Raw genomic sequence first — 16,951 nt, 5'->3', positions numbered from 1 at the left:
AGTGTAGAAATCAGTCAACAGTACCTTGAGATCCAGTGGGTGGGGTGGGAGGGATGGCACAGGGAAAGGGTATCACACAGCATTCAGCAATGCCACCTGACAAACTTAGAATAGATATTCCTGAAGGGAAGAAAAAGTATATGACCATCACAACGATCTTAAAATCTATAGTCTGGGTTTGTTCTTGTTACACAAAACTTCATTACAGCAGCCATTCATTTCCTGTCATTTGTTTCAGCTAGGAGAGATACTTCACACTGCTGGATTCACCTGTGCGTGCCCTGTGCAACCCTGCCATTTAAACTGGCATCAATTACTAGCGTGGCTTTTCCCGGGCAAAAAAATCCATGTAGTTTTTCCACACATACAAACAACAAACACTGGTTTAACTAAAGCTTTTTCACAATTTATTAACAGTATTAGACTCAAGAAACAAAATTGAGTTTTATTCAAAAATGTAAAGATTAAGATAGTTTTAAAATGTTAGAGCTCCCCAACAGTAAGAAGAAACAATCCTTCCTCTGCCTTTTTTTTTTTCCATGTATTTGTTTATAAATAATGCACTGGAAAAAAACCCTTTGTCTTTCGAGTCACTTGCAAAAGTTCTTAGAATATTCTTGTATCATTATAATGAAGAGATGGAGATAGCCTCATATTTCAAGATTTTACCCCATTAACACACCACATACTACTCCACTCAAAATGTTATCTGTGAATGATACAAATGATAAATCTGCTCTGAACTAGCTTATCATTAGTATGATGAGATATCACAAACAGTAATCCCCAAAACTTTTAAGGAGGTGGAAGGGGCAAAAACCCACCACAGAGAAGTCTCGCACAAAATGCATGCGTGTATATAAATACCCAAAGTTGCTTTAGGAACAAGCAGCAAGATATAGCAAGGACAAATGGAAAGTTTATTCCACATATGCTACAATTAATCAACATTAGGGAAGTATCAAAATTTGTACTATTAACATATGGCAACATTTTTATTGTTACAATACATTGCAATATATCAGCCCCAATGAAAAAGGCTTTTAAGCTGCAGACAGTGCAATTGCATTAAATCTTAATTCTTCCGGGTCACGTTCCATGAATTTCTTGCAAACTTCTATTGCATCCTAGAGAAAAAAAGTAAAAACCAACAAAATAACAAAACAAAAACCACTATAAATGATACTGATTTAAAAATAAAAAAATGCAACTGAAATATGAAGATATGCTTTATACAAACTATGCTCAAAATGGATTCTTCCATAAAGGATTACTAAACAGTGTGACAAATCTACACAAACCATATTTCTGATCTGAATTACCACTATTCAAGATTATTTACTGTGCTAATCTGGGCAGCGTAAGAGAGCGAAAGTTTTATGCAGAACATTGGCAACAATGATTTTTGTGACTGAATATTACTTTGTGCAACAGATGTGCTTCTCGTCTTTCTAAATTAATCTCTTAAATTTGCCTTTACCAGTACTGCTGTACTCAGAATTTCTTCCTTTGTCTCAAGAATCTGAGTGAAAGATTATAAGTAATTCCTTCATCTAGCTTTAGGATGCAATCTGGAGAACACATGTTACCAGTGACACAGAAAATGCCACATGTGAAAAAAGGGAAACTTTATTCAACTTCTTCCCCTGCCCAAACAAGCACAAAGCGTATATAAGTTTTACAGACATTAGTCTGTAAAACTGAACTATAAAAGGTTTTTGCTTGTTTGTTTTTTATTTCTGATTTCTTCTTTTTGTACAGCTAATCTAGTCTGGACACCATAAAAATCAGATCTATGCATTGCTGTTTTTCAGCTTAAACTTTGCATCATTCTGTGAGGAAGACAGTTTATCCTTCCAGTTGAGCATATTCCTTTCCAATTAATTTCTCAGCTAAACAGCTCCTGACACAACATAGACACAAAACTGGAGAAAAGTTATTATCAGCAAGCATCGGAAAGGAAATCAACTTCCATCTAGCATGGTACTTATCACATTATAACTCAACCAAAGGAAAGAGAATGAAAAATTATCCTAAATTTTCGATCTGATGAGTTCATATGATGTACAATTTGAAAGAAGCAGTGGTAGATGAAAATCTCAGCACAGAAGAAAAGTCAATGTAGTCACGATCAACTCCTCTGACATTTCTTCTTGTCATGTCATCTAGAGTCAAACCATGACTGGTCTGAAATACCTGTTTTAAAACTAACTAAACTCAATTTTGTCTTACCATCCTGCTTCCTCTGTTCCTCATCCAGCAATAAACATAGTAAGACTTTTGTATAAAAAACTACATAAATATTTTTCTATAAATTTTGTGGAAATATGGCAAGAATTTTGTATAACCTCATTTAAGAAGATTTTTCTATTCTTACCTCTAAAAAAGAATCGTCACTAGTTTCCCCATGGTTGATTGGAAAAGGCTTGCGGCCATCTGTTGAAACACAAAGCAGGATTGAACAATACATTTATAAAACTGGAAAAGCTATTCCCTAGTCTCTCCTCCGCTGCTGACTACTTCAGCAGATATCATTATATAGAGTCTGTTACATGGGAAAAAAAATAAAATACTCTTAAATATTTTATTTGAAAACTTTAAAGCTCTAAGTTACGGCTGTTTTAGTGCTGGTATAGGACTTCATTTTTTTTTCAAATAGAGAAGAACAATTTCAACTACACTTAGTGGGTTTACCCAGACAGGCAGCTGTACAGCTGTGGTCTTTGACAGCTGTGATTAGTGACTTCAGGACAGAATAGAACACCAGATCCACCAGTTTGAAGAGTCTGGTGTAACTGAAATATTAATTTAAAGTAAATGTGCAAAAAAACCCAATAGCTTTAGGAATAAGTAGTTTTACAGCATTTTAAAATGCTTGCTTCAATTAATTATTTGTTTCTCCCATTTGCAATATAATAATTGTTGTTCTGAGCATTTTTAAAGTATTTTTTTTCCACAGAAATATGTTTCAGGTTACTTGCGAAGAGTTAACAGTATGAGAATGTATGTCAGGATATCCTAAGTATTTGCTAGACTGAATTTGTGTTCGGCTCCATCCTCCCTTTTAAAGACTTTTCCCTCCCAAAAAGATTCTATCAAAGTTTTTACAATACTTCCAAACTACATTTTCCCTAAAAATAACTAAAAATAGATTCGACATTAGAAAACTTTTGAATTTGCATGAACAAGAGGTTGCTCATTGTTGTAACAGCCATGACTGAAGATACAACAATGCAAAACCCTCAGAATGTGCCAGAGAAACCGAACTGAATGCCTTGTACTGTCAAGCTATGTTTGATTCAATTTTATTTTTGTCTTACATACATCTTGGCAGAACAGCATTTTAAACTTCACGTGCCTATAAATAACATGTTTTCTATGGCAGAAGCATCCTAAGTGTATAACATCCATGTGCTTCCTTAGCATTTTCTGCCTGCCAAAGCTCACATGCTGGCAACAGCAAATGAAGCCAGCGAATCAACTGAAAAACCTTCTCCCATTTTCCTACTTTTAAGTATTTTGTTTCCATTCTTGTGCTAGTACAAAGAGCAGTTATTTTAAGAACAAAGGAAAGAATAGTATCTGCATTCCATTACACAGTAGAGTTAAATGCCTTTTTTTGTTGTTGTTTTAAATTTCAGCAAAACATTCAAATCAGTTTTATCTTGCATCATACCTAGGGAAAATAGCTGAACATGGTAATCACTGTGCTTTTTCAGCAGAGCAAGTTAATGCACAACAAAAAGGTAACATACCACTAAAAGAAGGGTGAGCCATCCATCACACCCTGAAATTCTGAGTCATTAAATATTTATATTGCATCTCACGGCAGTTGCCTCACTATTTGATCTAGTTCACTGACACACAGCAGCATAAAAAAAGAGAAATGTCTGCCTATTGTTCATGATTTACCGCTGATAATAACCCTTAGATCACCTTAATATCAACATAAGCACCTCTCATACACTGCTGTATGATTAGTTGACACCTGTTAATGGCATCCCTTAATGACATGTTCATTTTCAAAAGATGAAAATGTTCTCACCATAAAATACTGCAAAAATTATGTTCCGAAAGACCAGTGACTTGCAGTTTCTAAATCCTGATCTGCTTGCTAGTTTTCTGAAGCACCTGCAGCAAAACCTAGTTGCCCAGCAACATGTTTAAGACTGGAGTCATTAGAGAATATCTGAGCAGAACTTGGCACTACACGATCTGAAGAGGGGAAAAAAATAGCTGTAATTCAGGAAACAGAGACTACTGCTTTACAGTTAACTGTCTAGTGACCACAAAAAGGTAGAATAAAAACCAACCAGCCTATAACAAATGAGTTGCAGAATATTAGTATCTGCTAGTATCCTGACTATGTAGTTTCAAATTAAAGTGTATCACTATCTAATAATATAGCTAATGCTTCTAAGGTGTCTTAAAGTTCACTTCTGAATTCCATAAGCAATTCAGGGACATAAGAGTACCTTCCCGTCTGAAAATTCGAGTGTTCATCAATTCTTTCTTACTCTCTGTCCTTGCAAATCATGAAGGAAGTTTAGAGGCACAATTTTATCTTAATAGGAGGGAGCTGAGGGAAGGAGAATCAAAAAAAAAAAAAGCAAACAAAAACCAGGGAGAAGGCTTCAATTGTTTGACAGAACTCCCCAGACCCTACGATGCAGCTGAGAAGAACCAAAGTCCTATGTTTACAAGTTATCTCCCTCAAACTTTGGTAGTTAACAACATTACTACTTGTATTCGTTTCAAACAAATGGAGAGGATGAAAAGTGTTCTTACCCAATTCATACAGATGACCACCTACATTAACTAATGCAATAAAGTGAAGATCTACTTTTTCATCTATACTTGGTGCCTGCAAGACAAAACAAAACAAAAAGAAATCATGTTCACTAAAGCTATTGTCACAATATAATTAATGAGAACATATCACAATATGCAAAATACCTGGCCAAGAGAAATCACAAGTGAGAAGCACATTCTGGATCTATGGAGAATGGCAGAAGTCACACTGCAGAACATTTCAGTATATAAGAAAAGCTTTCTGTAATACAGGGATCCGTAAGAACCCTTGCAGTCAAATATCTGGAAGTATTTCCAATTACAGATCTACATAAAAGCTTTATTTTTCGTTACTGACCTAGAAGTAGTAGCAGCTCACATATATTAACATTAAAAATAGATATTCACATAAATAGCAACTCCTTGAACTAACCCATCTCCCAGAACAAAGTGATACAGGGCTGAACTCTGTGGTATTTTAAATCTGGAAAGATTCACTCTGTCAAAGTGGTTTTTTCCTTGTAAGCCATGGGTAGTACAGTTCACCTGCTCCTTCTTCACAGGCAGTTGAAAGAAACAGTTCATACAACTTAGGTGGGGATGTAGGAAAATAGGGGGGAGGTAGGGAAATGCCTAGACTGAAATTTCAAAGTGTCATCGTACCAAGAAAAGACTGCAGCGTGGTGACAGCATTGAGTGATGTGACTGACATAAATAAATGGTTACAGTCGGTAAAGCTCTATCTAGCCCAGTACTGGGTTGCCAACTACAGCAAGAAAACGCTTTTTAAGAAGAAAACAGGGCATGAACAGCACGGTACTCTGCCAGCAAACATTCCCAGCATCCACTACACAGTGTTTTTTGAGCTTCTGAGCCAAAAGGTGCATCACTACCGTTGTGTTCAATAGCATTTGATAGTTTTGTTTTCTCATCAATCTGTCCAGTCCAGATCTGAGCTTTGATCCACAATTTAAGAATATATTGCTGGAGGGAATGGGAAAAAGCACCTCAGTTTTGCTTAAATTATCAAGAATCTGACTTACGTGATAATGTATTTCATGCTATTTTCTTCCGTCTTATAATTACTTTAGCCTTATGTGAATTTCTTGAAGCACCCCAAAAATCTAGGAATTTGCCAGAAACAGATTAGAGTGTAAAACAAATTGCAGAACCTTACAGTTGCATCATGTTTTCAAGACTGGGTTAAAAGTTTCTTTCTTCCTGTTGGTCATGAGAAAAGACTTTAAAAGATGATTTAAACTGAAGAAATGTAGCAAACAAACAGGACAAGAAAGTAAAGAACAAGAAGTCACTGTAAGTCCTTTGATATGTCAAGAATGCCAATATAGCATTACAGAGCAACTGCCAACACCTTACAAAAATTCTGCATAGCAAGCTCAAAAACAAGAGAAAAAACAAAATAAATAAATAAAAAAAAAAAATGCACAATCTCCCCTCACCCTCTTTTGAGATTCATGTCCATGAGTTAGAAGTGTGTAAAAAAAGGCATCAATGCCATGTTTCATCTCTGTTTCAGAAGGCCTAAAATGAAGAAAGACCATTCCTGCCACTGAAGATGAGGTGGCTGCCAATGGAATGAGAGGACCTTTCCACCAGAACTACAAAGAGTCTATCTCTTCTGTGGCATACGGGAAACTGCCTTTGAGAATCGTGTTTTAAATAAGGCCACAGTCAGGGCTTAGAAAAACAAGCAGCCTCGAGTTTGGCTACGCCAGTTGTCATCTTCCAAGGATGAGAGTTTTCTGTAACTTCCTGAAAAACCACACAAGATAGTAGCTGAAAACCAATGGCACCTTGTCGTTATTCTTATTGATCGACCAACTTTTTATAGGCACCTAAACTGTGGTGCTACAAACACGTGCAGGCAGGCAAAGCTGAGAGTCCTTGCCCAATTCCACATAGTCGCCTCATTCCCTTTATAGATAGAATGCCTTCTCCATTGCTCACTTCTCACTTAAACCTACCAGTTGGGAAATCTGGGCTTAAGGAATTTCGGGGCTAGGGGAAAGACCACTGCCACTCAGTCGCACTTTCGGAAGGAAATAGCGTTTAAAAGTTTTCAGCTGAACATATACTACCTGGCCTCAAATTGCCATTAACTACAATAGGTCAAAGTATCACTATTTCAGAGGACTTCGAGATGTTCAGGATTTGGTTTTCATCACATTTAGGACAAAATACTGTTGCCTGTTTGACCATCTTGAGGGTTATGGTCTTCACCAATGTCTAATAAACACTTTTTCTATAGAGACACACGCTTGGCATGCTTGGAATGCTGAGCCTATATACAACTAGAAGATGGATAGGGAAGTCATCAAAAAAAGTGTTTCACTTTTCATCGAGTTTACTTGGAGACAGACTCCTATAGAATCCTGCTGAGTTTTTGTACATGCCTAATCTAAATAACGTGCTTTCATTGTGCTATTGCCACAGCCCATGAGAAATGTCATGTTTTTACATTTTTAATTCCCCAAACTCAGAGAGAGAATGAAATGCCTTTATTAAAGTTTCTACCACATGCTCTAAGGCAGACTGTCTCCTTCCCCTGTGATTTTTTCATCTAGCATGGATAGTAAATTTACTGCAAAGTAGATTAAATTTCTTGAAACATTAGGATTTCAGTAATTTTTGACAGACAAGTATTTGCATAATTATAAAAACAGAGAAACAACAGAGTCTGAATAGTCAAGATGACCTAAAACTTTATATAAAAAAAACCATTGCTTATGACTTAGGCAAACAACTGGGTTAAACTTTGCCAGTGTGATGAATCTGATTCAAAATCCCTCCATTCCTCCTTAGGGAAAAATACCCAAACCCCAAAAGACGCATCCATTGCGTATCTGTACATGCACGCTCACACATGAAAAGCTGAGTCAGGCCAATTTCTGCTTCACTGGGAAGCTCTAGAAATTCTAACACTTGAACCAGAAGATTTTAAATTTCAAAGGAATGGAAACAAGACAGAATGTCAGCTTTAGGGAGAGGTCATTTTGTGGTCTCCTTGAAAAGTTACACCTTTGGCCAAGTTTTCAGCTTCTAATAAATAGTCTGTGTGAATGCTTAAAAGAACAGGAGAACACAGGTTTAATTCTGCCTGCATGTTCATCACTAGGTAGTATTTTCAGAACAATCACAGAGGATTTTCTCTTGTCAAAATTGCAGTAACATAAACATCAGTTAAGAGTTGGGATGACCTGTGCCTTTAAATTTTTTCACTTAGAAGCCCACTCAATGTGCAAAAGACACCAGATTTGAATGACGACATGTATGAACCACAAGAAAGGAGAAAGATAAGACTGTGCCTTTAAATTTTTTCACTTAGAAGCCCGCTCAATGTGCAAAAGAAGACACCAGATTTGAATGACCACATGTATGAACCCCAAGAAAGGAGAAAGATAAGGAGTCTAAATAAGATGACTGTTTAGTCAGGATTTGGAACTAACCTACGGGATTCAAGACTCATTTTTCAAGTCTTCTGAAGAGTTATACCACAAGGTGAAGAAAATTTATATTTCTTTCCCATCCAGTGAAGACAGAAAGAGGACAAATATCAGCATCTTGTGTAGCTTCCAGAAGCTTATATTATAGTTTCAACTTTAGTATAAGAAATAAGCTTTGGTAGTATGGGTTAGTGGACATCGGTTTTCCAATTTATCTCTTTAAAAGAAAAAAAATAAACACGACAAAACTGAAAAATAACAACCAGTAAACTTAAAACTTATTTGAAGAGGAAGAATACACAAAGTTTAGTGCTCAAAGTGATGGTTCTGAGAATATCTTCTCAGCTGTAATTTGTTCTCGACATATCAAGATAACGCTCAATGACAATAATACAGTGTCTCTTCATGAGTACTCAGTCTCAGATACAAAAGTGACAATCAAGGTTGTCGTGTCCTATAATTTTGGTCAGCACATTAAAAGCACTTAAATGACCGAGTCATGATTTCTTCAGAGGATTGGACCGCCTCTTCTGCTAACTGAGATATTCAGATTAAATAATAAGCAATTGCTGACTGCTGTGAGGAGTCAATTTTAACTGCCTTGTCTCAGGTCAATACCCACCAGTTCATGTTACCAAAACAGCACCTCTACCTTTCTTCCTCTCTTCTTCATTGGCAGATTTCCAGTCAGTAATTTTTAAAATGGCACTTCTCAAAGTTTTTACTATACAAATGCTTACTCCTCCTACTCCCTCTTGCTGTATGCTACTCTCTCCTCATGAACTACAATCTTCTTTCTTCTTGTTGCATAAACCTTCAGAAACTCAATGCTACACCCCTGTATCACTGTTTGCCCATTCATATAAGCTGGTCTAATAAAGTATATTTCATCACCTATAGTTTGTTTTGCTGATGTGTTTAGACCATTACCCCAATCTAAAAGTCAGTATTCAGTTTTTAGGTGTTTAAAATCTTTTTTATCTCCAAATGTTGCCAACTTTGAACAAAACAGTTCATCAAATTTGATGTGCAACGAGTTTCTTTTCCCCAGAAGTGCATTTATAGAACAAACAGATTGGAGGACATACCAAAAGGCATCCTCCTTAAAATTTATTTAGGAAAGACTACTTTATAAAAACAGGTTCAATGTTACATGACAGATTTCAGGTGACTTCTTCCAACTAACTTGTATTTTTATTATTTCATTACACTTGCTCTTGAGAGAAAAGAACAAAGCAAGAAGTCTCACAAACGAGTTTAGTAGAATGCTTTGCATTACAGGGAGTGACTGGGAAAGGTAAAAACACCACTTGTGTTAAATCAAGAAATTGGCATCAAGAGTGTCAAGTTCTTGAAGAAGAGCAATAAAGACTGAGAGAGACAATTTTGTAGAACCTTGAGAAGCAAAAAGTTTCAGATGCATCCAATCGAAAGATCATGACTAAAGTAACTGAAGTCTAAGAGAAGAAAAAACCTGAGGGGCATAACCATACAATTTCACTCATAAGGAGTTACAAGAAGGCAAAGAAAAAACATATTCAAAATGAAGTTTACACAACAGAACATTAGGTATGGTTTGGATTCAATAAATTTTGAAGTAAAGGGGAAAAAATGATGCAATTGCTATTGAGTAGATTAGACATCTCTAATTTCCATTTTGAAGCATAGAACATGCTGGGCAGACGTACTGTGTAGGCCTGTGAAAGGCATTTGAATACTGGCTAAAATACTGCAATTAAAACAAAGACCAATGGAATGGTAATCACAAGTTTCAGCAAGATTATTTCTGGCTCATTCTCACACAACAGTGACATCTCTATTCACACTCAATATACTGCAGTGAGTTTACAGTACATGAAATGCTCTGCAGTTTCCCAGTTGAATGTACAGAAATCAGGGCAGCCCTCGTCAGAATAATGAAAAAGAATCTCTGTAACCTTGAGTGCTGACCCAAGAATGATCTAGCTCCTTTGCTAAGCATTGCTTTATGTGTTTTTCTACCATGCTGTCATGATGGACAAGCTGTCTCAAGCTTATTAACTCTATATCCCCAACTTCAGGTAGAATATGCAAGTGTCAAGTGAGGTACAAGTCAAAGCTGAAGGTGAATAACATCTGATTTTGAATAGAAGGAGGTCAAACAGGAAGGTGAAATTAAGAGATGGACTCTCTCAATGACCAGAGTAGCTGGATACAGTTTATACAAACAAAACTCTTCTTTTAGATCCATAAGCAAGAGGGATTATTCAGCAGTATGCTGCTCTAAATAAGTATTCTTTCGGGTTTTTTAGAGAACAAGAACTTTAGTCTGACAGAGGAAGTAAGTGGGAGAAAACAACTTCAGGGAGGCAGGAAGGAAAAAAAGAGCAGCAAAATGACCCTAATGCAAGCAGAGACACTAAACTGAAAGAACAGAATTGCTGGAAGTATAAGAGATCATTATAAGTTGAGAAAAAATCAACATTACTCATGAAGCATGCTGTTACCTATAGCTTACATGTTTGCCACATCTGCGATTTATCAGGTTTGCATGGAACATTTCAGTATTTTCAAATTTTTTGTTTGTTTGTTTTCTACTATACGCTCTTAACTCATCTGGTGACCTACTGTCAAAAGCTGAGTCTGGCTGAGATGGAGTTAATTTTCCACACAGCAGCCCTCACAGTGCTGTGCTTTGTACCTGTAACTAGAAAGGTGCTGAAGACACCACAGGGTTTTGGCTACTGCTGAGCAGCACTTGCACAGCACCACAGCTGTGGTTTTCCAACATTCCCTCCTCACCAGTAGGCTGTGGGTGGGCAAGACCTCGGGAGGGGGCACAGCTGGGCAGGCTGACCTAAACTGACCAACGGGATGTTCCATACTGTATGGCATCTGCTAAGCCATAACAGCTAAGAAGGAGGAGGGAGGGAGACATTCATTATCACGACATTTGTCTTCTGGAACAGCCACTACAGATACTGAAGGCCTTCCACACAAGGCCTTTGCTTTATTAAGCTGCCTTTATCTTGACACATGAGGTTGCTTTCCATCTTACTTTCTCCCTCCATTCCTCGCTGAGGAGAAGAATGATAGAGCAGCTTGGTGGGCACCTCGTGTCCAGACAAGGTCAACCCGCCAAGGAAAGTTTTCAAGTGGGGAAAGTGGTTTTCTTTGAGGAGCATAAATGCAGTCTCTCATCATTAAGACTTCTGCTCTTCATTTTTAAACAATGTTTTCTGTCTGTCAGTGTTTAAGTAGTAAAAATAAACTTGGAACTACAAGAAATTTCAACTGTATTTTAAAGACAATATACAGGACATATCTTCTGCTCCTTTAAATTTAAGTGCATAAACTTCTTAATAAAACCAATATCAGAAAGTTTTCATACAGCGCTGAAACAATTTGGCCTCTCCTGTACATCTAGCAGAATGATCAGAGCTATATTAATAATACTTATTGACAGGACAAAGCTTGAACGACAAGGTAGTATTTATTATCAAGTCAATCAAGACAGCTTCAATGCCCAAAATGCTCGTTGTTTTTTCCCATATTAAGCCAGTTCACACATAATTTGCCTGTTCTTGAATCTTCTTGGAAAGGTATGCTATACACAAGTCTTACTGAATACAAAATTGTCACCAAATTCAGAATCTTTGCATATAAGATCTATAATTTTAGTCTGTCAAATGGAGACAGTCAGGATTCTCAAGGGAGTTACTGAGTAATATTTTAAAACTATTTTTAGTGTCAAGCTTCTGTTTTGCCAGATACAGTTGCACTGAAGGTCACTTATTTTTTTGAATATTTTGAAAGCAAATACTCACTGCTAATATATAAAGAGTTCTATTTAGACATTTTCTGAAGTACATAAAACTCTCAACTTGCTAACAGTGGTTTTTTAGTACGATCACAACAGATTCTGCAGTTATGTCCATCCTTTGATAAGCCATAGTTTATTTAGTGTTGAAGTAAACTCATTGTTAATCAATGTTTTTGTTCTAGGAAGGCACACTCAGGCTCAAGTTTTCCTCAATAAATATTTTGTTAACAACAAGCTTATATAGGTCAAATTCCTACAGGATCCCTGTTTCAAATTACAGAAATATGACATAGAATTTTCCAAGTTTTGCTAAACAAACAAAAAAGTCCCCAGGTGAAATGTCAGAGGTTTGCCAACACTACTCTCATAAATAGTAAATAGGAGTAGGAAGCATGAGTCGAGGAGAACGTAACTCTGTGCTAAATCCATGTCTCCTCAAACCCCATGGTATTTAACTCGCTCCAAATGATAACATCAAGAATGTTTCATAGTTCTCAAGATTATAAGAGAGCCAGATACTTAATAATAGCAATTATTATTCACATAAAGAGAAAGGAGTCTGGGAAAAAGGCTCACATGGAGATACTTATCAGAATAAAAACATAAAAGCTACAAAGAAACGAAAGAACTTGGACACTAATATTTTAATAGCAATAGAACATTAAGGATTTTCACATCTGGAAAGAGAGATCTATAGAAAAAAAAGAAAACTATGTGGACTACGGTCAGAAGTAATTTCATATCAGTAAAAAATCCACATACCACAAATAAGACTCTCTCATAACACAGGTGAAATGTGGTCATTACCAAAGAGTGATAAAACAAAAAATCACTGTCTCAATTTTCTAGTTAAGACCATTCCCTTCTACATAGCAAGATTATTTTTGTGTGTACTAAAAGTGTGATCACACTGTAAAAGCAGAAATACCACTAAATCACTCTTTCAGCTTAGTGTTTCTGATGGTAATCAAAGGATAGTTTAGAAATATTGGCTCTTCTACATGTGTCATTTTTTTTCTACATTTTCAAGATGTACCCTGTGAGTGAAGAAGGAAAAAAGTTTAAGTGTGGCATTTGATGACAAGCTTTTCTTATTAGAATGTCTTCACCTTCAGCTGGAATGTATGTCTACAAACTGGATAAAGAAACAGATGTCCAGTGAGAAACTAAGCCAGCCCCTTGGGATTACAGGAAACACTTCATCTTTACGGAAATACCCAGGGACCATTAAGCAAGATTTAGTATGAAAGAAAAGGAGACTCGGTTTAGGATATGAGAATGTAAACCAGGTCTCAAACAGAGAAGAAATAATATCATGTGACAAAGAATTAGAAGCTCCTTGGTTTAGCACATCCAAATGAAAGATCGTGAAGATGAGGCGAAAAGAAGAGACTGGATGTGGAGCCTATGGGAAAAAAATAAAAAAAGCTACTTCATGAAGGGCAAACTTCATCTATGCTTTGGAAATGATTTGGCACGTGTATTGAATCAAAAATACCTGGACAGCAAAGCATGGAGTGATGTACTTTTGCTGTCTGACATGGGGGAAAGGGAAAAAAAAAAAAAAAGGAAAAATAAAAAGAAAAAAAAGGAAGAAAGAAATCCTAAGAATGGTTGAGAAAAGACCCCAACAAAAAATGATGCCTCGAAGACCGAAGTTAACATGGCAGAAGGCCAGTTGTGTCAGAATAAGAAAAGACTGAAGATGGACTACACTTACAACAGAATGAAGCCCCACAGATGGAAGGCGTATCAAGGGCCGCCAACGACGAAGACGGATTGACGGACTGGTAGCCTTTGCAGGACCTACATGATTACGTTTGGCCCAGGAGAGGGATGCAGAGTGACACAATGGTGAAGCCTTCGTTCTGCTGTGGCTAACCTGAGGCTGCGATGAGGATGGTGGTGAAGACAGCGAGGACGATGACGACTACATAAACATTAAAAAAGAACATACTTAGCCCACTTAAACTTGAAGTAACATACCTGAAAAAGGCAACTGCAGAGATGTCTGCTATTTATTATACTGTCTTTTACTTGATCCAACTGCACAGGTAACAATTAAGAATGTGTTGACTTTGAATTCGAAGACAAAAGAACAATGAAAATAAGCAAAGACAGGGTCCAAATCTGAAGTTTATCACCAGATAAGCTAGAGGTTATTCACACCCAGTGAACTTCATCATATGAACGCAACTTAAGTGACTTGTTCAAGAGACAGACTGTTGGAAAGTGAGTGGGGAAGGGGTGTAAGGATCATCTCATGGAAGGAATAGTTGAGAACGGAGTGATCAGTTTCATCTACAGCTACAAAAAACTGCAAGCAACAGTTCTTTGGTAATTTGGAAAAGCTAGGTTGTGCTACTCTGGGATTTAATATTAATCCAGTAGCTACTGTAACAGAACCCAGAGTTTCTTGATTGTTCCACGTCTAACATAAAAGGAAAGCAAAGGAAAAGGGAAGCTTACCGTGGTGAGGTATGCAACTTCCTAAGTTTTTCACCTATTCTTCTAAAATAGCAGGCCAGTGGCAGTACTGCCATTAACACTCAGGATCCCTTTAGTATCCGTGGAAGCAGTAGGACTATGTTAAACCATTCAAATTGTTACTATTAGAAGAAAGACCACAGAAGTATTAAAAATGACTCTCGGCTGCAACTGACAAAGTTAGAGTAAACACATTAAGACCAGAAAGGACCATTGTGATGATTTAGTTTTGATCTTCTGTCCCACACAGGCCACAGGACAAATCAAGTTCAAGTTTTGTTTGGAACAGAACATACTCCCAAAACAAAAACAAACATCCAAGTTTAACAGGTTTTTTTTACTACTGAAATAAATTGGCACAAATCAAAGTTTCAATCAACCCTGCCTACAGCTACAGAGACAGTAACATACTCATACAGTTTACTAAATACATCAGTGCTAAATAAAAAGGCAAAGTTTCTAGTCTTGCTTAATGATACTATGACCATGGAACAATAGATTACGTTAGTTCACCTGGCCACCTTGTCAGACCAGGGGGTCACCTTCACCTTACCATCCACCAGAGAACAGGTTTTCATAACTTTATGGTGGTTTTTTTAAACTAGTTTCTGATTTTCAAGAATTCTGATCCACCTCTACATCTCAGCAGCTCCACATAAAAGAGGACAAACCCAGAAAAACTCCAGACCCCATATTTAACTATATGAAGAAAAAGGAATTTAGCAATGACAATATTTCTACAAGTCAGAGAAGCTTACAAGAGTTTAATGGCTATTATACTTTGTACTATTATACTATTGATTTTTTTCAAATTCTTCACCTGAAGAACTGATTTAAAATGAGACATTTTACATTTAGATAGCATATCAGATGGCTTTAAAAACAATTTATTCTCAGCTTGCCTAGGAAAATTCCAAAAGACGATCAACAAAACACTGCTCCTAGAAGTCCTCACAGTCCAGAAACCTCCCTTGAGAGGGAGGAACCTGTAAGATTAGAAACTGCTCTGGGGCAAAAATTTAAGAGCTTTGCTGACTAGACAGTACATGAGAAAAGGCAAGACGTACTACATCATGCTTTACAATTTTGTAAGCTGCTGCTATCAAAACAGACAGGATTTTTACTCTTCCCAGAATTGGCAATACAATAACTGTTTACTTAGAAATAGTTTTTTTAAAAAGAAAAAAAGGAACTGAAAAACTTGTTGAGAGTAGGACTTTTTACTCTTTGATGCATTCCATTGACTAGAAAACTGTTAAATTGTATACTTTTGGTCTCCTGGTGTAATTACTATAAAGTAATTAAAACTTTAGACAATAGCAAATTTAAGATTTTTACTATTAGAGATGACTTTTATACAAACATCTTTCAATATTCTGCCTTTTGTTACCATTTTTACCACAATTCTTTGCTTTCATCATTCTTAACAACTGCACTTATTTCTTTGGTTTCTGGCTAATATTGCTAAAATAATTAGAGTATATTAAAAATGTCCCTTGTACAAATGTAATGAGACCTGAAAATATTTCATGTTCTCAAAACTGAATTTATAACCTAGAATACAGTTTAAGGCAACTAATATTTTAATATTTCTAGGTCAGAATTTATCCTTATTTTAAATTCCACTAATCAAATCTTTTTTATCCTTTATTTCCTGTACTAGAGGATCCCTAATGAGATCAACCAAGATAGAGAGAAACTTCCTCCCCGCTGAAAATATACTTTTGCATTTGTGAGAGCGAAATTTTGACAGACAGTATACAGGAATTCTGTAAAAGCAAAGTTAATCCTGGATTATGTCTAATTAACAAGGCTGCAAGTCATAAAATTTGATGCATTGCTTTAATAATAAACACAAATTAAGGTGTGTCAAAAGAAGCTGTTTTCAGCTGAATGTTAAAAAAAATAATAGAATTAAGTACAAATACTAGTGTTTAATTAATGCTACATCTCCAAATAAAGGATACAAAGTTGTACATTTCACATTTAATTTAAAATGTGGGAGAGAAATCATAACTTGAGACACTGTATTCAAATGACTTATTAACAGCTCAAAACTGCAGAGAAGAGAGAATTAGACTAACTTCACAGGACAAAAATATCACAGGAGCGTATTTCTGTGCTGAAAATTGTAGCAGGTCAAATAACTGAAGTGGTAAAACAAAAAAACCCCTGAAATAGAATTGAATGTTATTGTTACTGTCATAGAAACCAGTAAGCACATTAAGTTTATGGTTTGTAATGCAAAAAAATACATTATAAACAAGTTAAAAGCTTTATGGAATACCTCAAAAAAAAAGGCAATTATCACCTGACCCAATCCAAAACTCATTCCTTTATATAGCTGTTATCAAAGCCTAAAACCATTTAAACCTAAGATCTTAAAGGAAACACCTATAAAGTTCAG

The 16,951-nt window shown here is 36.3% G+C and overlaps 1 protein-coding gene across 1 annotated transcript; it reads right to left on the bottom strand.

The window, feature by feature from the left end:
- Positions 1–419: 419 nt before the first annotated feature.
- On the bottom strand, positions 420–13,987 carry LOC104281487 (ubiquitin carboxyl-terminal hydrolase isozyme L3-like; the record flags this gene model as incomplete). The annotated part of the gene is made up of 4 exons (XM_009879495.1): positions 420–1,127; positions 2,378–2,436; positions 4,789–4,864; positions 13,778–13,987. Coding segments are annotated over 4 exons (429 nt in total), but the record flags the coding sequence as incomplete, so codon positions are not given.
- Between the last annotated feature and the right edge of the window lie 2,964 nt (positions 13,988–16,951).

The sequence above is a fragment of the Apaloderma vittatum genome, unplaced genomic scaffold, assembly GCF_000703405.1.
Source record: "Apaloderma vittatum isolate BGI_N311 unplaced genomic scaffold, ASM70340v1 scaffold25012, whole genome shotgun sequence".
Taxonomy (NCBI): Eukaryota; Metazoa; Chordata; class Aves; order Trogoniformes; family Trogonidae; genus Apaloderma; species Apaloderma vittatum.
The sequence above is the reverse complement of the archived record's forward strand: the minus strand, read 5'-3'. Positions and strand labels throughout refer to the sequence as shown.